Source organism: Arabidopsis thaliana, chromosome 3 (genome assembly GCF_000001735.4).
Source record: "Arabidopsis thaliana chromosome 3, partial sequence".
NCBI lineage: Eukaryota > Viridiplantae > Streptophyta > Magnoliopsida > Brassicales > Brassicaceae > Arabidopsis > Arabidopsis thaliana.
Window position 1 is genome coordinate 18,204,668 of NC_003074.8, and position 22,154 is coordinate 18,226,821.

General features: G+C 36.6%; 8 protein-coding genes and 1 pseudogene across 11 annotated transcripts; 5 read left to right on the forward strand and 4 right to left on the reverse strand.

The window, feature by feature from the left end:
• Positions 1-1,107: 1,107 nt before the first annotated feature.
• Positions 1,108-1,308, forward strand: AT3G49115 (uncharacterized protein; the record flags this gene model as incomplete). The annotated part of the gene is made up of 1 exon (NM_001125325.1): positions 1,108-1,308. The coding sequence occupies one exon, from the start codon at positions 1,108-1,110 to the stop codon at positions 1,306-1,308; it is 201 nt and encodes a 66-aa protein (NP_001118797.1).
• A 1,675-nt stretch (positions 1,309-2,983) lies between these two features.
• PRXCB (peroxidase CB) lies at positions 2,984-5,666 on the forward strand. The gene is made up of 4 exons (NM_114771.3): positions 2,984-3,382; positions 4,136-4,327; positions 4,645-4,813; positions 4,905-5,666. The coding sequence occupies exons 1-4, from the start codon at positions 3,152-3,154 to the stop codon at positions 5,372-5,374; spliced, it is 1,062 nt and encodes a 353-aa protein (NP_190481.1). The 5' UTR covers positions 2,984-3,151; the 3' UTR covers positions 5,375-5,666.
• A 119-nt stretch (positions 5,667-5,785) lies between these two features.
• Positions 5,786-7,041, forward strand: AT3G49130 (SWAP (Suppressor-of-White-APricot)/surp RNA-binding domain-containing protein; the record flags this gene model as incomplete). Its single annotated transcript, NM_114772.1, has 5 exons — positions 5,786-5,819; positions 5,893-6,006; positions 6,069-6,593; positions 6,651-6,776; positions 6,917-7,041. The coding sequence occupies 5 exons, from the start codon at positions 5,786-5,788 to the stop codon at positions 7,039-7,041; spliced, it is 924 nt and encodes a 307-aa protein (NP_190482.1).
• Positions 7,042-7,195: 154 nt separating this feature from the next.
• Positions 7,196-11,076, reverse strand: AT3G49140 (Pentatricopeptide repeat (PPR) superfamily protein). Its single transcript, NM_114773.5, has 11 exons — positions 10,827-11,076; positions 10,622-10,718; positions 10,076-10,295; positions 9,615-9,717; positions 9,454-9,521; positions 9,029-9,169; positions 8,757-8,921; positions 8,314-8,619; positions 7,931-8,083; positions 7,727-7,822; positions 7,196-7,606 (listed from the first exon to the last, which is right to left on the reverse strand). The coding sequence occupies exons 1-11, from the start codon at positions 10,888-10,890 to the stop codon at positions 7,520-7,522; spliced, it is 1,500 nt and encodes a 499-aa protein (NP_190483.3). The 5' UTR covers positions 10,891-11,076; the 3' UTR covers positions 7,196-7,519.
• Positions 11,077-11,120: 44 nt separating this feature from the next.
• On the reverse strand, positions 11,121-13,217 carry AT3G49142 (Tetratricopeptide repeat (TPR)-like superfamily protein; the record flags this gene model as incomplete). The annotated part of the gene is made up of 1 exon (NM_001203109.2): positions 11,121-13,217. Exon 1 carries the CDS (start codon positions 13,179-13,181, stop codon positions 11,121-11,123), a length of 2,061 nt encoding a protein of 686 aa, NP_001190038.1. The 5' UTR covers positions 13,182-13,217.
• A 973-nt stretch (positions 13,218-14,190) lies between these two features.
• AT3G49150 (F-box/FBD/LRR protein) lies at positions 14,191-15,763 on the forward strand (the record flags this gene model as incomplete). Its single annotated transcript, NM_001339399.1, has 3 exons — positions 14,191-15,217; positions 15,297-15,358; positions 15,449-15,763. 3 exons carry the CDS (start codon positions 14,191-14,193, stop codon positions 15,761-15,763), a joined length of 1,404 nt encoding a protein of 467 aa, NP_001319715.1.
• A 347-nt stretch (positions 15,764-16,110) lies between these two features.
• On the forward strand, positions 16,111-17,417 carry AT3G49155 (F-box/LRR protein). The gene is made up of 3 exons (NM_001339400.1): positions 16,111-16,199; positions 16,519-16,938; positions 17,087-17,417. Exons 2-3 carry the CDS (start codon positions 16,667-16,669, stop codon positions 17,208-17,210), a joined length of 396 nt encoding a protein of 131 aa, NP_001325536.1. The 5' UTR covers positions 16,111-16,199; positions 16,519-16,666; the 3' UTR covers positions 17,211-17,417.
• AT3G49160 (pyruvate kinase family protein) lies at positions 17,127-20,238 on the reverse strand. 3 transcript variants are annotated; one of them, NM_001339401.1, is made up of 5 exons: positions 20,063-20,218; positions 19,339-19,766; positions 18,174-19,266; positions 17,662-17,824; positions 17,215-17,582 (listed from the first exon to the last, which is right to left on the reverse strand). In NM_001339401.1, the coding sequence occupies exons 2-4, from the start codon at positions 19,746-19,748 to the stop codon at positions 17,777-17,779; spliced, it is 1,551 nt and encodes a 516-aa protein (NP_001325915.1). In that variant the 5' UTR covers positions 19,749-19,766; positions 20,063-20,218; the 3' UTR covers positions 17,215-17,582; positions 17,662-17,776. The 3 variants fall into 3 exon arrangements, with proteins under 3 accessions (NP_190485.1, NP_001325915.1, NP_001325914.1); NM_001339402.1 differs by having other exon boundaries at positions 17,221-17,582; positions 17,662-19,266; positions 19,339-19,616; positions 19,690-19,766; NM_114775.3 differs by having other exon boundaries at positions 17,127-17,582; positions 17,662-19,266; positions 20,063-20,238.
• A 473-nt stretch (positions 20,239-20,711) lies between these two features.
• AT3G49162 lies at positions 20,712-22,138 on the reverse strand (annotated as a pseudogene). Its single transcript has 3 exons — positions 21,788-22,138; positions 21,555-21,657; positions 20,712-21,449 (listed from the first exon to the last, which is right to left on the reverse strand).
• Positions 22,139-22,154: the final 16 nt, after the last annotated feature.

The window sequence follows — 22,154 nt, forward strand, 5'->3', positions numbered from 1 at the left end:
AATTAGCAATATTCGAAAGATTTGATATCAAATAACACTAAATCAATTCTAACATCTGAAGGCTTGACAACTATCTTATTTGCCACTCATTTGTGATGAGTGACAAGATTGTAATGATCCTAACAACCTCACACTCTCGTTATATATCGCAAAATTGTCACAGCCGTTTTCGATGCACATGATCCGACAACCATTTTGGTTGTAATGATCCTGAAAACCTTCACACTCTCATTACATAACGTCGCAAATTTACTATACAACCATTTCTTGACAAACAAATCGGTCACTAGCTATTCTTCTGTTTTTTTTATTTTTCTTGTAATATTTATATATATAACGAGTGTGACTTGGGCTTTGACAATGTTAGTATAGCTTTAAAACGGGGGAAAAAAAAATACTAGAACATTAAGTTTTGAGGGTGCAAATATGTAACATATGTGTTGTAGAAATACTTTTTAAAATTTCAATAATAACCTTGGTTTAGTTTCCATTGTTTGAATTGGTATTCATATCTGACTACCGTAGAATTCAATTTGTTAGTGCAGAATCTGAAACAGAAATTGTGTTGTCTGTATATTCTTTTTTTGGGCTCTCAAATATTTCGTGTATTTTTGTGGAATTTTATATAAAGTTGGTGTCTTTTTTAGGACTTTTCGTTGCATTCAATTATGTTGAATGTGTAAAAGTAGTGGCTTTCCTTGGTCACATTTATCAAACGTGTTTTCGCCTTTCTTTAATTTTCCGTGTTCAAGTGAATTCTAGCTAACTTTTCGGTTTTACGTTGTATGAAAATAATTGGCTGTCGTCGGTCACATGATCACATAGAGTTTATTTGATTCAAATCCATTTAATATATGCTGTATCTTTAATGCATACATAGAGATATATTATTATACGTTATCTTTTAATAGGACATTATATTTTGTTTATATGAAAGAAAAGAATGTACTGTATATGCAGTTATATTATGCTGGTTTATGTCAAAGATAGAAGTTAACGCAAATTAATTTCTTTATTTCAATTGTGTTTTGCGTTACGATCTGTTTTTTTTTTTTTTGGACAAATGACTTAAGATTTTATTACTTCATTTGATATTAATAAATTAGTATGGGTGATGCAAACGACTTGAAGGCTAGGGTTGGTACCACGGCTGCTAAAGTCTACTTTTGGTTGGATCTGTGGTCGGAAGATCTTGACGTGATCACTTCTATAATTGAGGATTGTGTGTTGCTGCTACTCTCCTCTCACGATAACTCACGTGGCCTTTTTCTTGTTTTTCTTTCTTCATATTTTCACAAAACAAAATAGTCAGAGATCTTGAGAGATTTTTTCAGAAGCATATTGGGCCCAAATGTGGACAATTTCATGTGGTTGAATTGTTAAATTTCAGATAGATTAGACAACTAATCTTGTTGACGTGCATGCGGTGAGGATATTAAGTCGCTATACGTCATATACGTGTATACTTAAAATCTCGTTTGATATTTCTTTCTTTTGTTTTTATCTTCAACGACAATTATTGCCTCAGGCATGTCAGCAGAAAACGACACCGTTCATATTCGATCTCGTTATTAATATGTTTTTGAAGCAAAATATCATTATTAGCTATGGAGTTTCTGCAGTAGCCTAACCGGAAGTCTCAAAAAGATAACGTTTATGCCGGTTATAATTAAATCCGATAAGGCGATAAATAAGTGAACCCGTAAAGTCTAAAATTTTCACATATATATGAACAAAGAAATAGTCTATAGATCTCCATGCATTCTTGTACAAACATATTTAATTTTTTATTTTATTTTCTTTATATAAGAGTTGGTGTATGAAACTTTACATTTTGTAAATACTAACATTACATCATAATGTCAGAACCAATAATTCTAGTGGAATGATATAATCTCCACTTTAAATTCTTATGTCTTTATCCAAAGAGATCATGAGGAACTTGAGCAAAGGAAGAGGGCACCGTTTAGTAGTATAGGTGAATAACGTGGCGGACACGAGGCTGGTCTCATTTTCAAATAAAGAGAGATAGAGAGAAAATGGAAGGAAAAAAAAGCTATTGGCGATGTTGATATTTGTTCGTCTTTTAGTGGAGACGACCAAGAGATTTTGAAAGGTCGTCGAGGAGTTAGTTTATTATCTTACAATTATTATGGATTTCTTCTGACTAAAGTTTTAGTGCAATAGTTTTCTGAGTTATTATATATTTTTCGAAATTCATCCAAAGGCTAAAACTTTGTAAGGTATTCTGAGTCTATTACGCTAGAAATAGACACGCTTACGTTTTTAAGTCATTTTAATCTGATATATATATATATATATATATACTACAATTTTATAACCAATTATCTTTGTTTCAGACAATTTATATAAATTCATATAAACTATCAGAAATAAAGAGACAATTGGCTGTAAAATTGTATTATTTTGCATCTATGAAATTTTTATTTCTCTTTATCAAAATTGAAGACGAGTTGAAATTCTATTTCTTTTTTAAAAAAATTTATATATGGGAGTGTCAAAAAATAATTTTCCTTTGTAAGAGAATATTCGTATTTGGACGAGTCTTGATTTGTGTTTTCCGTTAGCGTTCCACATTAGTTGTAAAGAGCGAGAAAGATTTAAGTGATAATTAAAAAGACAAGATATGCATTTTGAATATACTCTAGATATTAATCTTAAGCATTTTTCATATTGGTTATATTTTATGGTCGAATTTTGACATCCGAAAAATACATCCCTTATTCTTCAATTTATATTGAATACTTAAGTTTTTGATAGTAAATATGTATAAATAAATTTTAAACAATTGTCAAAAAGACATTATAACTTATACGGTTATAGTTGTTAAAAAAAAAACTTATACGGTTATACCAATAGATAAACTGACATTTTAGATTTGAGTTTTTTTTTTTTTTACTTTCCATGTAGATAGCGTGGAATAATACCTCATTTATATGTATCGTTAGTTGAAATAATTGACAAAAGGAAACTATTCGTTTGCTGTTCTAGATAAAAGCCTTTAATTGAGAAAAAGAAAATGCCTCCAGCTTTGACCCGTTTTGCCTATAAAAGGATTCTCTAAGATATGGACTTTCCTCATCTTCTCGGGTAAACAGAATCAACTAGTTTTGTTTTTCCTCTTTCAAAAATGCATTTCTCTTCGTCTTCAACATCGTCCACTTGGACAATCTTAATCACATTGGGATGTCTTATGCTTCATGCATCTTTGTCCGCTGCTCAACTCACCCCTACCTTCTACGATAGGTCATGTCCTAATGTCACTAACATCGTACGAGAAACCATTGTAAATGAGTTAAGGTCGGACCCTCGTATCGCTGCGAGCATCCTTCGTCTTCACTTCCACGACTGCTTTGTTAATGTAAGATATTACTTTTTATATATCTATAGCGTTGCGGATTACTGAGGGCCATCTTTTAAATATTAGTAAAGCAGTGTAAAAAGTAGGAAACAAAAGTGATAACAAGTGTATTTTGTCATCAGCAGATTCAGCACACGCAATTGTCTTAGTTAATACTCTTTTTGCTCAAAGACTAAATTTCACGTAGTTAGATGTTACTAGTTGTTAACTGCTTTTCTTTTTCTATATTGAAAATTAATATTACTCATCGACAGTGATGTTACTGGTTAGTTGTTAATTTCTTACACAATGATGATGCCAAAACATTTATGCAATCGGATTCACGAAAATAAAGTATCCGTGTTACAGTCTAAGGAATTGCATGGTGCCGTACCAAACACGATAGAAATTTAAGATCCATCAATCATTTTTCTTTTTTGGTTGAGGGATATATATTTAAAAAATAATTCTAAAATCATGATTATTAATTTTTATAATTCAATTAAAATTTTGATGAATTTAAATATTTTAATGTGATTATATATAAGTATTTCGGTATACAAATATTATTTCGGTATGGTTTATTTTCTATTGAGTTAAAATTGGTTAAAGGAGTTTCTCTATCACTTTGTTTTCATTATAATTTAGATATTTACAGATATACCTTCACTGATTACTTGCTTCAGAGGAACAAATGGTTTTAGTGAATGGCAAAAAAGTTTTTAATACATTCATGACTAATGATTTGTTAAATAAATTTTTGGACTTTGAAAGGGTTGTGACGCATCCATCTTGTTAGACAACACGACATCATTTCGAACAGAGAAAGATGCGTTTGGAAACGCAAATTCGGCTCGGGGATTTCCAGTGATTGATAGAATGAAAGCTGCGGTGGAGAGGGCATGCCCAAGAACCGTTTCATGCGCAGATATGCTCACCATTGCAGCTCAACAATCTGTCACTTTGGTATGCTCCATTGTCCCATATTCATTTACAAACACTGTTTTCAATATGAAAAGTATTCAATATTAATTGAAAAAAGCGCGTGGTCCCGTTAAGAAAATTTGACAAAATTAGGTCTCATATCACTAGCTTTGATATCATATTAACCCAAAAGAATAATATTCAACTTTTTTCTCAAGAAATAGTGGATATATAAAAATTTACTTTGTGTATATATATCTAATCAATGAATTTATATTACATGACTCTCTTTTTCTCTTTACATGTTAAAAATAATCTCAAGAAAATATTATTGTAATATAATGGTTATTATACTATAGGCAGGAGGTCCTTCTTGGAGGGTTCCTTTGGGAAGGAGAGACAGTTTACAAGCATTCCTGGAACTCGCTAATGCAAATCTTCCAGCTCCATTCTTTACACTTCCACAACTTAAAGCCAGCTTCAGAAATGTTGGTCTCGATCGTCCTTCTGATCTCGTTGCTCTCTCCGGTAATTAACAAAAGAAAATTAAACACCATTGATACAATATCAATTAGCGATAGTTTATTACTAATCTAATTATGGTATTTGTTTTGTTTAGGTGGTCACACATTTGGTAAAAATCAATGTCAGTTTATTCTTGACAGATTATACAATTTCAGCAACACAGGTTTACCCGACCCTACACTCAACACTACTTACCTCCAAACTCTTCGTGGACTATGCCCCCTTAATGGCAATCGAAGTGCCTTGGTAGATTTTGATCTACGTACGCCTACGGTTTTCGACAACAAATACTACGTGAATCTCAAAGAGCGAAAAGGTCTTATCCAGAGCGACCAAGAGTTGTTCTCTAGCCCCAATGCCACTGACACAATCCCCTTGGTGAGAGCATATGCTGATGGCACACAAACATTCTTCAATGCATTTGTGGAGGCAATGAATAGGATGGGAAACATTACACCAACTACAGGAACTCAAGGACAAATCAGATTGAACTGTAGAGTTGTGAACTCCAACTCTCTGCTCCATGATGTGGTGGATATCGTTGACTTTGTTAGCTCTATGTGAGAATTGTTTACCCAATATGTGGCTACAAGAATACATATATATTAATGAATAAAACTCTCAAGACGTTTACTTGAGAACATTTATTTTAGTTCTCTCCTTTTCTAGAAGTGTATATACGCCACCACTAGGTGTCTCTCACTCAAGGAGAAGCAGATTTGTATTATTAAGCTCATTGCGCAGTTTGTGGCGGGGTATGGGAAGGTGTTTCAACGGGATTTGAAGGCGATAATTGTTAAGAGCCATGAGCAGTTTGACTTTTTGAAGCCAACTAATAGCAACTTCGGTCTTTTTAATGCCCTTGTTACTTCGTATTCACGAGTATTAAAACATTCCAAGGGTTCTCCCTCCTTTCTTGATCGTATTTTCGACCATCTTCGATTGGAGAAGCTGGAGGAGGGAAGGGATACGGTTATGGTTGATTTGTTTGACTTTGTTGGAGGAGGGAGTAGAGACTGCTGCGATCGATTAACATGCTTTTGTGAGTGGTGTTGACCGTTTTTCTCACATTGCTGATGAAGATTATTCTGCTGCCATGCCACCACCTGAACGCCTTTCGGTGATGATCATGAACCGAGTAGCACAAACACAGCCTGATATGGTTTTGCAGCTTCCACTGGGATCTCAGCTTACTAGTGAATATAAAGTGTAGGTGATTCTTTTAGGTCTCCTACTCTAAAAAGACTAACATTAAGAGTCCCTGCAAAGGGGATTACACTCAAGGAGCTTGGTGTTATGAAGCTGACAGCGCAGTCTTCGGTGCGATATGGGTTTGATTTTTGGTGTGGTTTATGGAAGAGAGTGTATATGAACCCATTGTTTCAGTTCTTGAATCCTTCCGATAGCCGTTCCGATTTTTACAATGGGTTTACTGCTGCGTATTCCAGAGTGTTAAAGCCTTCTAAAAAGCTGAAGAAGTTTGATGCTTGTACGGCGACCGTGCTTGAGGGGTTTTTCCACCGTCTTCACCTGTTTAAGCTGGAAGAGGGAGTGGAAACTGCTATGATTGATTTGCATGGTTTTGTGTATGGAGTTGACTGTTTTGCTCACATGGCAGATGACAACTATTCTGCTATCATGGATCCACCCGAACGGCCTTCGATGATGATTAACCAGCTAACACAAATCCAACGTAATGCTCCAGCTCCTCATGAGAAGTGTCTAAAACGTAGCTATAATTTTCCTTATGCATTTGGTGGCGGGATCTCACTCAAAGAGCTTGGTATTATGAAGTTCACAGCTCTGTTTGTGGCGTGTTACGGGATGCATTTTTTTTGAGATTTGATGAAGAAAGTTGTTATGAAACCTCAGTTTAAGTTCATGGAGCCAACAAATAGCGTGTTCGGTTTATATAATGTTGTTGTTGATGCGTATTCTAGAGTAGTAAAGCCTTCTGATGATGCTTGTACGGAGACCGTTCTTGTGGATTTTTTCCGCTGTCTTCGATTTGAGAAGCTGTGATTTGATTTGCATGCTTTATGCGGCTTCCACTGGAATATCAGCGTATGTATCCTCCTTATCTTTATAGTTATGGTCAGTCTGCAGACGCTTCAATGGGGATGATGCAAACTGCACGACCAGAGGAACCAGAGGCAAAGAGACAAAAGTTTGACGAGTCAGCTCTTAATCCAGAAGGGGCTGTTCGAAGGCGTCACAGTCGATGGCAATAAGAAAGGTTTATTGACTTCCATTCAAACAAGAAATTGTCACAGAGTTTCGATTGTTTGTTTGTATTAGCTCTTTTGCTTAACACTTGCATGTTATAAGAATGCGTTTTCATTCATAAAGAAACAACAGTTATTTGTGTTATAGTTAGAATTCCTTTGTAAGTTATACGAAAAAAACATTAACTCAAACAGAAGATAACCCACAAACTTGAAACCAATAATGGGTTGGAACTTCAATGCCCAATTTGTGCAGAGTAACCCACAAACTTGAAACCAATATTTAACACGAAATTACAGCGTTCAAAAATCAATTGAAAAATTGCTTGAAGTCACTGATCTTACTCTTTTGCTTAGATCTCCAAGAACTTGTTCATATTTGTTCCAGAAACATATGCATTGCTTGTTTGGATTTTGGTTCATGGAACTGTTCTCTGCAGCTTCACAGAAGATTACTACAGCGTCAACATTCCCTCTGACTTGTTCATTTTGGTTTTGGTTGTGTCGACTGGTTCGTTTTCGGGAATAATAGTTTTCTTATTTGTCCCTCTGCGTTTTCTTCTGATGTTGCCTGCAAGAGTTTTGATTGGCATGATATGTTAATACCATCAATTATTATGTCAGCACGGTTTCTTAAAATATCATAGATCAGGAACAAGATCTTAAAACATGAAAGGAAGAACGGATGTACCCTTGTCGAGAATGCAAATCGCAATGACTCAATCTTTGCTCCTGCGCAAAGCCTGAGGTCAAAACCTAGGGAATCTATCCCAATCAGCTTCACTTCCTGCAAACAAAAAGGAATGACGTCGATCATCTATTCGTACACAGCCAAAACCTACAGAGATATCCTGTTATATTCCAGAGCTTCTAGAGTTAAGTTGAAGCTATTTACCTCTGCTTGAATACTGTTATGTCTCCAACACAGAGATTTGAGTGCTTCAGTTATTTTATCACCAGATTCTTCTAAACGGCTTATGATTTCAGCTGATGCATGAGCAATAGCATCAGGTTGTGCTTTTCTGACATCTTCCACCTCAACTTCAGTCTGTTCCCAAAAGTTTAAAAGATACTAGTAAGCATAAGATTGCAACAAAAAGAAGAGTTTACATAAGAAGTGAAGCTTGAAAACGAGAATCATGAGATTTGCCAATCAAGAAACAAAGCAAGAGCAAGCGTAACACAGTTTTCCAGATATGCGACAATGGTTAGATAGACGAGAGTTTTGCAAGAACATGAATAAATTTACACAGAAAAGATGGAGGCTATGTTCCAAACCTGATCCCCTTGTGCTGTGATAAGCTGAATTCTTATCATCTCCAGCTTGTAAAACGCCACCACATTTCTTGCTTTTTCATCCTGTGATGAATCTATCTCAGATTCGTCACCACCTGCCTTACTATTGTCTTCAAGCTTGTCCACTAAGTTTTCTGCATCCTTGTTTCCGTTAGTTGTAGAATTGCTATCAGCAAGTTTCTTTTGGATATCTGAATAATCTTCCACTAAGATATGACTCAAAAGTCCCTGGATAGCAAGGCCAGCAGACGGCTGATCCATCCAATCAACAGGATCATTTGAAGCAACCTAAATTTGACAACAAACAAATGTGTTAAAAGTTAACCTCAGTCATTCTCTTTTAGCCTCAGGTTTGAAAATGATCTTGCATATCGTTTTTATAAAGAACCAAAACACTTTCTTTTTAATGAATTCTAAAAGTCAACCTCAGTCATTCTCTTTGCAAAAAACATGGGATGACAACTCCTCATTGTTTCCAAATTTGCCCAGTCTCCCAGCGATTCATCAGAATCAGAATCATCATCATCCTCATCATCATCATCATCATCATCATCGTCTTCATCTTCATCCTCTAAAATAGCAACCCATTCCTGAAGTCAAGAATAAATAGTGAAATATGCTAAGACATGGCAACAGTATTCCTGTCATAGAATTCCTTAGTGACTTAATATAAAAGAAGAAATAAAATTTGTTAAACCTCCTCATCTTCGTCTTCTCCTGTATCCTCACTGTCATCATCTCCACTTTCATCATCTTCAGTTTCAAAGTCACTATCAGAAAGTCCCATCAGCTCCATTTCCTTGATCATCTCCATCGTATCAAAACCAACTATAACTTGCTGCAATGCATCCATAACATCTTAAAGGTTAGTACAGAATAAGATAGAGGATAAAAACTACACAGATCAGTATAGTCAGTTATAATCAAGAGAAACATATTGAAGCTAGAAGGCTCATATTGATGTATGGATGTGCGTTTCAATTTAAAATAAACCGTCAGAAGATACATGCTTTAGCAACTGCAACAGAAAAAATAACAGATCTCTCATAGACAAAGCTTGGATTTGAAGCACTTGGAACATATAATAATGTAAATAGGATATCAATGTCTTGTGCAACATACCACATAATTATTTTCAGAAGTAACGGACTGCATGACGTCCTCATCCTCCTTTACTTGAAAGTATAAATCTGCAAGGCATTAGGGTGATTCGCTTTAATCGTGACGATGTTAGGTAGATTAAACAATGACATGGAACTAAGGATAATTAAATTTTATCTTACTTCCATTTTGATCTGTTATATAAGGTATATCTGGCCAGAGAATATTCTCATGAACTCCATCACCAATAGAACCTGTAAGCATCAGGGTTCCTTTATTGTTCACCTGAACAAGACACACTACGGGAAATGTTAGATGCACAAAAACGGATCATGGACAAAAATAATGACAGGAAAACTGAAAATGGAGGAACATGTATTCATAAAGGCAATATATGTAATGCAGACTTACATAGACTTTGAGAAGATAAAAAAAAAAAAAAAAACTATTCTCTACAGAAGAGGATTAGAGGACTACTGAAAATTGATAGATGAATGTTGAAGCAACCTATAATAGGACCAAGCAAAACTACTAAATGCACTAACATGTGACTGCAACAACAAGCATGTAACATAAGGCATTGGTCTAACAATATTTTCACCAAAAAGATAGCTTATGCTGATTGAAAGACGCAATATAACACCTCAATGATGGTTCTAGTAGTTTCTGCAGGTGAAAGCCTGGAATCTCCATCATTCTGTGGCAAAGAGGCTCTGATTTCTTCTGAAGGATGATACCTTGACTTGCCAGTTTGCTTTTCTGGATCTGAAGCTGAATCTACATACTCAGCTGTGGCTTGAGTTCGATTCTTCCGTAGGTGTTTTCTTGTTATATAGTCACTGTTGTACTTCAGAAACCCACTCCTAGAAAAGTGCATATATGAATGTGAGATTTACATTATATAAAGAAAACCAAAATATTCAGAATCTGTAATTTCAAAAGAATCGATCTTTGAATGTTTCCACGGCTCACTAAAGAAGCATCTAACTTAGTGCTCTATCTCCATATAATCATATAATCGAGGAACATCCGCTTCACACTAAATTCAATATTCACAGCTGACAAGAAACATATTGCACTCGTATTATACACTCAGCACTCAAATACTAGAATCTATCCTCCTGGTGAAACGAAAACTCTCAAAACTATTTTACAATTTAATGACGGAACAAAGTGAATTTTTCATTACCCATCAATATGGTGGATACGTTGAGGCTGAAAAACGCGGCGGGACGCATAATGGAAGCAGTTTCCTCCCTCCTCCGAGCTCGGTGCTGTACGATACTCTACAAATTTAGCATGAGACGATTCAGACGAATGAACAAAGACTCTTTAAGAAAAACAAAAACTCAATGAAGATAGAATTGAAGAACAGAGACATAAATAGAGCTTACGGAGTAACGCCGTCGACGAGCAAAATCCGGTGGAGAGACGAACGGCCATAACCGACTCAATCATCGGTAAAACTACTGTTATCTCTAACCTCTCGCTCTCTCTATCTCTGAGCTCAGAAGCTGGACAAAGATTTGCAGATTAGGCTATCATCTATTTGGTGAATTTTCCTTACCGGTGATGACGTGTCATATTCTCATTCGTCGAAACCCAACTAGATATTGTCTAAAAAGTGTAACTTTCACTTTCACCAAAACGCTGCGTTTTTGTAAAGTTAACATTTATTAATTTTTGGTTCACCAATAGTCACCACAAGAGCAAACACCGAACCGGAACACATGAAATCTATTAGTGTCTCTGATGATTATCTCTCGAGAAGTTATCTGTGAGATAAGCTTAGCTGCAACATGACAGTCTCCACATATCCTAAGATTCTTCGTTATTCTTATGGTATTATTACTGTCTTCTTCTTCCTCCTTAGTGTTCATCAGAGCAAACACAATGGCTAATTTCTCACTGTGAACAGCTAAATGCGTCTCTTTATCTTCCTCTTCCACATCGTGAAGCGCTGACTCTGAATCAGGAACATAACCTAACTCTTTCATTTTCTTTACTAGAACATCCAGCTCTCTGTATATCTCATCGGATTGCGGGTGTGACCTGTCGCCTACTAAGAATGTATGAATTATTCTGTTGACCTCAACATTGCTTGCTCCGGGATTCTTCTTTAACCCTTTGCTCTTCATTATGTTTCTGATGTTAGTCACTTCTTCCCATCTTCCAGCCTTTGCGTATATGTTAGAAAGCAATACGTAGTAACCCGATTGCTCGGGTGCTAACTGGAAAAGTTTATCAGCTGCTAGTAGACCGATGTCTGTATCAGAATGCACCCTGCAAGCTCCTAATAATGCTCCCCAAACTCTCTCGTTTGGTTCCATTGACATATCTTGTATAAATCTGTAAGCTTCTTTCACTTTCCCGGCTCGGCCAAGAAGATCCACCATACAAGCCAAATGCTCTAACCTAGGAGTGATCTTGTAATGATCTGTCATGAGTTTGAAACAACTCCTACCTTCTTCTAGTAACCCCGCATGGCTACAAGCAGCAAGCGTTGTGACAAACGCAATTGAATCAGGGACGAGACCCGAATCTTGCAATTTCGAAAACAATGCCACTGCGTCACAGCCTCGTCCGCTGAATCCATAAGCTGAAATCATAGCTGTCCAAGACACAACATCACGTGACTTCATGTTCTCAAACACATCTCTAGCTTTCTCTAAACATCCGCATTTTGCATACATGTCGATCAGTGCATTCTCTAACAACAGATTTGGTATCAGCTTCTTCCTCTCAATGTATCCATGGATTTTCTTACCAAGAGACAGAGCAGAGGTATCTCCACAAGCAGGTAATACACTTGTGATTGAGACTGCATCAGGTTCAAACCCATCAGCCTCCATTCGGGAATACAATTCCACAGCTTCAACAGGCATCGCATTTTTCATATACACACCGATCATCACATTCCATGAAACCAAACTCTTTTTCCCCATTTTAAAAAACATATCTTTAACATACATAACGTTTTCAGTTGTAGTGTTACTCACTGCTGGTAACAGACTAGCCATCGTACCAGCATCATGGCTTATCTTCACAGACTCCATTTCCCTACAAACCTCCAAAGCATCATCAAATCTCTGATTTTGCGCATACCCAACAACCAACGAGTTCCAAGACACCACATCTCTCCTAGACATCTCGTCAAGTACAAGCCTTGCTTCAGATAAAAATCCACACTTTCCATACATAGAAACTAAACCATTCCCAACAAACAAAGTCGAAGAGAGCCCAACTTTTGTAGCAGACCCATGAATTTTCCTCCCAATGACAATAGTCCCAGAGCAAGAACACGCCTTTAGAACACACGGGAAAGTATAATGATCAGGTCTAACATTACAACCACACATCGTCCCAAACACTTTAACACCTTCACCGTAAAACCCATTATTCACATAGCTTCTAATCATAACATTAATGATAATTACGTTTCTCTCAGGAATTTCGTCGAACACCTTGCGTGCTGACGCTACATCTTTTAGAGAAGCATAAGCTCTCATAAGTTTAACACCCAAAGAAGAATTACAACGTAGATCTTCCAAAATGATTCTTGAGTGGACTGTTCTAAGTGTTCTGATATCTGGGTAAGTGTCAAGTACCTGACCAAGTAAGAAAACTGTCTCCTGTGGTGATTTCTGATCGAGTTCCAATTTGGGTAGGGACGAAGATACTTTTCGTGATTGAAATTTTCTGAATTTCGGAAAATGGAGAAGATGGAGATCGACATTGATGCGTTTCATGAGCTTTGAAATCGAACCTCATCACTAACATCAACGGTTATATATATAGCGCGACTAGCGAGCGCAAATAGCAACGGTAACAATATGTGTAGGTAAGCCGGTTATAGAGATTCAACCATCATATATAGTTGAACCGGATCAGACCGGTCTTACATGACCAATTGGGTTTATATATCTGATTTTTTAACAACATAAATCTAATAATATATGAGTCATTAAAACTTGGTTTAGATAAGTCATCTTTGAGCTTTGTAAATCAGTCACAAGGTTAATAGTAAAAGTTGCAGTGACAGTGAGGTTTATGTAAAACTCCTCCTCTGGGGAAAAATTAAATTTACCAAGTACATATTTAAGAATTTTCAGAATTGTTTTATTTTGAAATATAAATCGAGGACTTTTATTGATAGATTGAAGTATTTTTTGCTTTTTGCTTTTTGCCCCAAAAAAGAAAGATAGAAGTATTGTCTATCTTTTTTTGTACTTCTTATTGAAAAGTTGATATCAAAATTAAGTAACACCATATGAAAATGAGAAAGTGACAATCATGTCTATCAGAACAAAGAACATTCTTTTGCACTACATAGTAAAGTAAAATAAATAAAGAGAGAGAGAGAGAGAGAGAGACCAAGTCTCCTTGCCTTCTTTTCATCCATCAGTTACTAGTCTCGATCGATCATTGTTCCACATATATGATCGACATTTTCTCATAAAAATTGACCTTTAGAAAGAAATTTAGACAAACCAGAAGTCACCCGTTCCGCCACGATTACAAAAGATGTTCAAAGTTCTCAATACCGTGGGGTACTACCTATGTGAGTTTCCCAATTTTCTCCTTCATGGTTTTGTTATTCTGTCGTGTCGGATTTTAACGACTTCTGTTCATTCGTAACTGTGTTTTTTCCCGAACATACATCTAAAACTCTCAGATTAAAATAAATTACATAACTCAAGATCATGTCATTTTTCAGGTTGTAACTGTTTGAGATCTGTCAAAGTAGATTCAAAAAGGATGGATATATGTTGCAAAGATATAATTAGTGATCATTCAAAAAAAGATATAATTAGTGATCTACCAGAAGCTCTTATTTGCCACATCTTGTCATTCCTTCCCATAGAAGATTCGGCTTTGACTTCAGTACTTTCGAAAAAGTGGCAGCATCTATTTGCTTTCAGACCAAATCTTGAGTTTGATGACGCTGTAGTATATCTTAATCCTGACGGAGAAAGAAATGAGACAATATTTGAGAATTTCGTTGATAGAGTATTGAGTTTGCAGGGTGATTATCCTATCAACAAGTTCTCTCTAACATGCCGAGATTTTACTGATCCAACTTGTGTATCTCGTTGGATATCAAATGTGATGGAACGCGGGGTATCGGATCTTGATCTACGTTGTATTGTGTATTGGGATAATGGTACCATGCCTCCAGATATCTTTGTGAGCAAGGCACTGGTTCATCTGAGAATAGAAACTGGAAACGGTGCCTTCATTGATGTGGAAGATGTTTTTCTTCCAAACCTCAAGACTCTATATCTTAATAAAGTCTTGTTACGACACAGTGATAACGGCTTTGTGAAGCTTATTACTAGTTGTCATGTTCTTGAGGATTTATTTATTATGAATATATGTTGGGATGGTTATTTGAAGCGCTCTCTATCTTCTAAAACCCTCAAGAGGCTAACGTTCTTTTGTGAAGACGTCCATGCCGTAAATCCGGAGAGTGTTTCGTTTGATACACCCAATCTTGTCTACTTTGTATACCATGATTGCGTTGCAGACAAGTATAAAAATATGAATTTTGATTCACTTGTTTACGCTAGTATCTGTCTTCAAATGACATCTCATCAGCGTACACATGCAAGCTATGAACATTTGGTCGGTAATGCAACAGATTTTCTTTTGGGAATAAGCAATGTTCAGATCCTTGAATTATTTGCCAATACCATTGAGGTTTGTATTGTAATCCCTTCTTCTTCTTTTTTGGCTACATTGAAACAAAAAGAAGACAAACAAGTTAGTGTTACATGCCTTGCAGGTACTTACTTTCTGTTGTGAACAAATACCGGTATTCAAAAACCTGGTTTGTTTAATTATTAAGACTGACCAAAAAGCAGGATGGGAGTCATTGCCGGTTCTACTCAAAAACTGTCCAGATCTAGAAAGCCTTATCTTCGATGTACTAACTCATAACCTTTCATATATTGCATTTGCTTACACAAATTTGTAAACAAAAATTGAGTTTGAAGTTGGTTACTCTACGATTCAGGGGCTCCATCACAACGATACAATTAAATGTGAGGATGTTGACGGGTGTCTATGCAAATCTTCACGTGGCATTCCTAGTTGCCTATCATCAAGTCCGGTGCAGTTTCTAACGATATGGAAATTTGGTGAAATTTGTGATGACTATGATGACATGGAGAAGCAGATAGAGCTCGTCATGTATTTCCTGGAGACAATGCCGAATCTTGAAGAAATGAAATTGTTCTACGATACACAAATTTATGAAGATGTGATAAGCAAACTTCAGATGTTAGTAACCTCGTCGAAATGCACAGTCTATATAATCCCCGAGGTCTAACTTCTACGTGTCTACGAATCATCTATTCGGTATCTACTAAACGGGGTTTGTTCTGTAATATGTGTATTACTCTTTCGCCTTCTCAATACGCATTTTCACTTTTGTGTTGAATATTATATACTTTATGTTTTCTCAAAACTTCAAAATTTAAGCTTATGTCAAACCAATTGTTCTGATATTGCAAAACAACCCCAAATCGTTACATTTAAATTTATCTTTGGTCCTCTCGCAATTTTGTCGTCTTCTTAAGTGCGAGCGAAATCGTTTCTGCATTTTGTAGGAGGAGTCATGAAATTGTACATTTTGTCTTACCCACCGAGAAAGCATGAGCACGAATCGAGGCTTAGCGATTTCGTTTGCTCACTAAAAACCCTAACTTTCACTTTTTCCCACTCTGCTCTCTGTTCTTCCGTCGCCGTGTAGAAATTTCGATCAGGTTCGTCTCTTTGTTTCATTCTACAGCTTGTTTGATCATGATGATGATACTTTGAGATTCTATGTGTGCCCATTGGCTCTAAAGTTCTCGTTTTTTAGTCTCTCCTCTTTGTGCTCTGCGTTTTTGTGCTCACTGGCTCTAAAGTTCTCATTTTTAAGTCTCTGCTTTTTGTGTTCTGCGTTTTGCAATGTGGAGAAGAAGAAGTGTTGCTTTATTATAGCGTTTTCTTTTCTCTAAGCTTTTAAGATACTAAATATGAGATTTTTTATTTTTTTGGCTTGTTCTAATACCAATCTCACTAATCTTTTACTGTTTACAGGGACTTGAGACGCACTTTGTCTCTCAGATCCTTATTCAATGCTCGCTGCTACCAACCATCTTGTAGCGGTATCATTCAACGTGATGATGTCCATGAAGAGAAGCCACATTACGGCTCTTTTCTTCATCAGAGATCCTTCAGCAGTTCGATGATTCTCTCTCAGCAGCATATGATGAGAAGCCCTTCACATTTCCCACTATGCTCTCCTTTTGGTGTCTCTACCTATCGGCCTATGTCGACTTCACATATTTCAGGCTCAGATGAGAGTGGCGATGTGAATCATGTTGCTGAAACTCTTACTGATTTAGTGCAGCAAGATACAGTCATCGAAGTTGCCGATGCTGCTATCGATTCCTCCATCCAATTAGATTTTGTTCAGCAGATAGTTCATAATGTGCATTCACTCACAGGCTTAAACTGGTAAGAAATCTTCTTCTTTTTTTTGTGTTGGTCAACTTTTAAATCATGTCATCCTTGGAGTTATTGTTGGATCACTTTTTTGTGTTTTTTTACACCCAAAAATGACCATGTCTTATATCAATCATCTCTGTATGTTCTGTGATTGCAGGTGGGCTTCCATTGTTTTTACCACCTTTCTAATTCGAGGAGTGACAATCCCTCTCATGATTGAATGCGAAAGATGGTTTTCAAAGAGGATGGTAATAAAACAATGTTCTTTCGTAAACACATGAGTTTTGTGTCTCAACCAACCAAAACACCGTTCTTGTTTGTGATTGGCATTACTTTCTATTTATACTGTTCACTGTTTGAAACACCATCATCAATCGGAATCATAATGGGAGAACTAGAATCAACAAGCTTAATCCTTCCATGTTATGATCTCTATTCATTCATCATATCCTAAATACATTGTACATTTCCCCTAAAATCTCTTTCTTATAAAACAACAATACGAATATAAATGGCCAAGCAAACTACAAGCAGATCAATGGAGATTTTCAGAGTCCGATTTCTTGTAGATAAGCTTGGTATGAAGAATAGTATCCAACATTGAAACAGCTTCAACGATATTCTTGCCTTTGTTTAACATCACACAGCTCGCCCTGCATATTTTCAAAATGCAAAATTAGACAAAGAAACTGCAAATCTTACAAAGATCATGTCTAATGCAAAATATTTTACCTTTTTGCATTTGCAGCATCAGTAATCTCAGCTCTAGTTGGAACTCCGGATTTCACAAGTGATTCAAGAACCTGAGTTGCCATAATCACCGGTACACGAGCAGCTTTACAAATAGCTATAATCTCCTCCTGCATATTAGCCAATCTCTCCCATCCACATTCCACTGCAAGATCACCTCTAGCTATCATAATTCCTAAAGGATTCGAACACTTCATTGCTTCTAAAAGAATCAAAGACAAATTCTTGAATCCACTTTTCGTTTCAATCTTTAAAACAATACCAAGATCATCTAGTTTTCTTTTCTTCAACTCTTGTCGAAGAACGGTTATATCATGGACATCACGTATGAAAGAAATACCAACCATATCAGCATGTGAAGCTACATAATCAAGATCTTTAATATCTTTTGATGTTAAGCCTTTGAAATGGATATCGCTCTGCGGTATGTTAATGGACTTCTCTGATCCTAGTTTTGTACCTTTTGGACGTGCATGAGTTATGGAGACAATTACCTCTGAAGGACTTGTTCCTTTTATGACTCCCCATATTTTTCCATCATCAAAACCAATGGTTTCACCAGGCTTGACTGAATCAAACAAATAACCGGAAGGACAAGTTAACCTATGAGCTCCTGGAACAGTTACAGATGGTTCATCGAGCGATCCTTCTCGGGTTATGACTAGTAAATCTCCAACTTTTAGCCTTACAAAAGATTCTTTGGGAGGAACATCTACTACTCGTCCAACTAAACGTCTCCCTTTCTTTCCCTTAACACTTAACTCAGTTCCACTTTCTATGTAAGCAGTGTCGAAACATTCAGCCACAAACCCGGTACTGTTGAAAACATGAAACTCTTTTGAGATTTTAAGTCTCCTCTTTCTCCCTCTAGCGTCACATAGTCTTATAGAATCACCAATTTGGAGACCAGCAAGAAAATCTTGGCCTTGGACCGATATAGTAGCATCAGGGGAAACATGAGCAGGAGGTTCTGTTCCTGTGAGGCAGAGCCATACCAAAGCAGGAGAAACAACATTTCCATAAGCATCTTTCTTTGGTGAAATTTTCATCACACACGGACCAGGTTTTAAGGTACCAGTTCTGAGTTTTGGTCCTGCTAAATCCATATGAACGCGACATGGCATCTCTAACATCTGAGAAGTTCTTCTTACTCTTTTGATGATCTCACCCCAAATACTTGGATCTCCATGTGCACAGTTTATACGGATAACAGATGTTCCAGCTTTAAGAATATCAGTTATAAATGTTTCACTCAAAGTTGCTTCTTCACCAATAGTTACCATGATATGAGTACTTCTTCCCTCACGAAGTTTACCAAGTAATGACTCTTTGTATGATAATACCCTCCCTTTATCATTCTTCTTAGTACTTTTTCCCTTGGGATATACATTAGTCCAAGACTCCGTCACAGCGTTTTGATCGTTCATCAAAAGATTAATAGAGGCGTTAAGGTGGGCGAGAACATCCAGATTGTTGTTGTCTAAACTTGACAGACCAAGAGAAGCTAGATGACTGTTGAGCTGCTCAATGTCCAGAGATCTCAAAGCCATATAATGAACTAAGTTTGTTGCACATTCCAGATACTTACTGCAACAGACGGTACTAGGAAATTAGGCGAAAAATAAGTAATGCAAACTATATATAAAATGGTTAACAAACCTGTCACATAAGTGTAGTTGAGAAGCATTCCATTTCTCTGCTGCTAAGAGATGTGACCGAAGAGCATTCAGTTTTTCGATAACACTAGCCACATTATTGGCCCCATTGCTTCCAGAGAGGTCTGCTTCTGACTTGAGATGAGACATAGCATCTTTAGAATCTGGAAAGTCAAAACTCCAGGTACATTCTGTGGAGGTATTATCACCAAAGGTGGCTTCCAATCTGCTGAAACTTTCAGCTTCGCCTTTCCCGCGAGCTAAGGCAAAAGCTAAGGTTCTCTGAATAGGAAGTTTCATGTGATTAAGTGATAATGCATAACTTGTCTTCTTATGTTGGTTGTTTATGTGAGACCTGCTGGAGAAGCAAAGGATCTTGTCTCTCAACAAGTGGCTTGAATCAAGTCCTACCATATCGACTAATTGAATCACCTGAGAATCAAAACGAAAAAGGAGAAACTGTTATAGATTGACACAGAGGTTAAAACCTAGGCATAACCACAAAGACAAGAAACGAAACATGTATAACGCAAAGAAAGAAAACAAAAAAACAAACAAATTCCAAGTTCGTGAAAAGGACAAAAACAAGCCTACCACAAATCAAAATCCAGGAAACAAATCATATCTAAGCAAATAAGTTTTCTAGGCTACTGGAATTGAGAAAATATCTGGAAGGAATCAAAATCAACCGAAACTCATTCCCTAGAGGACAAGAACATGAGAAATACCTTTGTTATGGAGAAGCGCTTTGTTCAGATAATGTCTTCGCTCTCGTCTTGAGGAGAAGAAGAAGAAGAAGAAGAAGAAGAAGAAGAGAAGACAGATTTTTCAACGAAGAAGAAGAAGAAGAAGCAGAAGAAAGAATGATGAAGAATTTTCTTAATGAAATAAAAAAAGTTGTGGTTAAGGATAAAAAGGGAGTGTGGCGAGCGCGTGTCAGATTCATCTTCTCGGGGAATCTAGTAACACGGACGGATGAGGCTGAAAGGTCCCCATTATAAAACGACGTCGCTTTGTTTTTCTAAACCTATTCAGACAAGAGACCCAAAGATAGAAAAAAAAAGACCGGTCCATGCGGTTTAACCAAACCAATTCCGTGAAAACTGATTAATTTGGTTTATCTATTCCAACAATGGAAATTGTTTGGTAAATTTTAAAAGAGTTTGGGAAAGTAGCTCCTATTGTAAAAGAGTTTTATAATTAGACAAAGTCGTTTATGAATATATGAAACACTTAACTGACTATTTCAAATTTCAAATATATGTATAACTTTTAACCATGTAAGAACAAAAAAATAAGAATGGCTAAGTTTGCTTAATTAGATTTTGTAAAATTTGACACATTATTTCTAAATTACATTTTATTGAAACTATGATTCATTTATTGGATGTTTTTTAGAAAGTTTGTGAAAATTATTAGCGGATTTGTAAACTGAAGAATGAACATAAACCATTCAATCTTTTAGTTACGGGAATAATGAAACCTATAAATCGGTACAAAGTTACAAACACATTTCTAAGCATAACATTTGTTCAACACAACACTCTCAATAGGAATCTTATCCGTGGGAAAATCACAGTCTGAGTCCATTGTAGTTCTCTTATCCGGTAACAAACTGCACGGCTCCGGTGTAACCCTACTAGTAACTCCGGAGACATCCGTGCAGTTCCACTGCAGCTTCTTCGGGTCCGGCGACAAAGCTATAGTCACACTCGACATGCATAAACCCGTAAATGGACCATTCTTGATCCTTTCTAGCTTTGCCGAAATTGTAACGTTTTCTGCGGTCATGTCACGGTAATGGATATTGCTAATCTCCGGCAACGCCTTGGGATCAAACCCGCCTACGGGATGCAGCTTATACGAACCGGTCATCCAGAAAACGTATTTCATCGTCTTCATCGTAAATCTCCTAGCGAAAATGTCTTTGATGTAACCGCCACGTCCTATAGCGGTTTTGATTCGGATAGCGGATTGTGTGTTGATTAGTGTCACCTCTTCAGTTTTCGGAGAAGATGATTTCGATCAACAAAGGTCTTGATATCGACTTGAAACCGCCACTTCGATACTTCAACCACCATGACTTCCCTTGTCCATTAGTCGTTCTTTTGTTACCTAACAACAAATTTGATCTTATAAACTAAATATATAATTTTGATTCAATCTCATATATATATATCCATCAAACCATTTTAATGATTTAAGTTTTGTTGTGCTTACCGGTGATAACAACATCGGTTAGGTTACTTCCGTATACTAAACCAGTAAACCTTGCATCTCCGTATGACGGCAAAGGTGGAATCATAGGATATTCAGACTCATCCTGTTTGTTACAAACGAAATAAAACCAAATGTGATTATTTATCTCAAATAGAATGGTTGATATTTTTTAGTGCATTCATAAATAGGTGTACGATACTAGCTAAAATTTTGAGCTTAGATATATTTATTACCTGAGAAGCAAGAATAGTTGCACCTTGCTGGATAAACAAAGTAAAATGGCTTGTGAGGTTGAAACTTCCGGTGAGCCAACTCCCCGGCGGTACAATGAGTTGGACTCCACCGTCAGCCGCCAACGGAGTAAGCTTACTTATTGCTTCTCGAAACGCTTTGGTGTTTGAGGGTTTTCCATCTCCAATAGCTCCAAAATTCGTCAAAACCGCACTGTGTTTCCGGCAATTCAAAGCCAAATATTCAATACTCTTATTGCTTGTTGATCCCAAATTGCTTTGGATACGGGATTCCATCATCGGAAAACCGGATATTGCTAATACCACTAGTATCTTAAAACTTGTCTGAATCATCTTCAACTGTAATAAC

Bases quoted from the DNA above. Each gene is read 5' to 3' on its own strand.
- AT3G49155 (NM_001339400.1), top strand. From the start codon at position 16,667: ATGATTCTCTCTCAGCAGCATATGATGAGAAGCCCTTCACATTTCCCA. The intron at 16,939-17,086 runs GTAAGAAATCTT...CTGTGATTGCAG, and splicing joins TCACTCACAGGCTTAAACTG to GTGGGCTTCCATTGTTTTTA.
- PRXCB (NM_114771.3), top strand. From the start codon at position 3,152: ATGCATTTCTCTTCGTCTTCAACATCGTCCACTTGGACAATCTTAATC. The intron at 3,383-4,135 runs GTAAGATATTAC...GGACTTTGAAAG, and splicing joins TCCACGACTGCTTTGTTAAT to GGTTGTGACGCATCCATCTT. The intron at 4,814-4,904 runs GTAATTAACAAA...TGTTTTGTTTAG, and splicing joins TGATCTCGTTGCTCTCTCCG to GTGGTCACACATTTGGTAAA.
- AT3G49160 (NM_114775.3), bottom strand. From the start codon at position 19,748: ATGGTAGGACTTGATTCAAGCCACTTGTTGAGAGACAAGATCCTTTGC. The intron at 19,267-19,338 runs GTTTGTTAACCA...CGTCTGTTGCAG, and splicing joins CAACTACACTTATGTGACAG to TAAGTATCTGGAATGTGCAA. The intron at 17,583-17,661 runs GTAAAATATTTT...GAAAATATGCAG, and splicing joins GATGCTGCAAATGCAAAAAG to GGCGAGCTGTGTGATGTTAA.
- AT3G49140 (NM_114773.5), bottom strand. From the start codon at position 10,890: ATGATTGAGTCGGTTATGGCCGTTCGTCTCTCCACCGGATTTTGCTCG. The intron at 10,296-10,621 runs GTAATGAAAAAT...GCACTTTTCTAG, and splicing joins CGTATCCACCATATTGATGG to GAGTGGGTTTCTGAAGTACA. The intron at 9,170-9,453 runs GTATGTTGCACA...GATGCATTGCAG, and splicing joins CTTCTGAAAATAATTATGTG to CAAGTTATAGTTGGTTTTGA.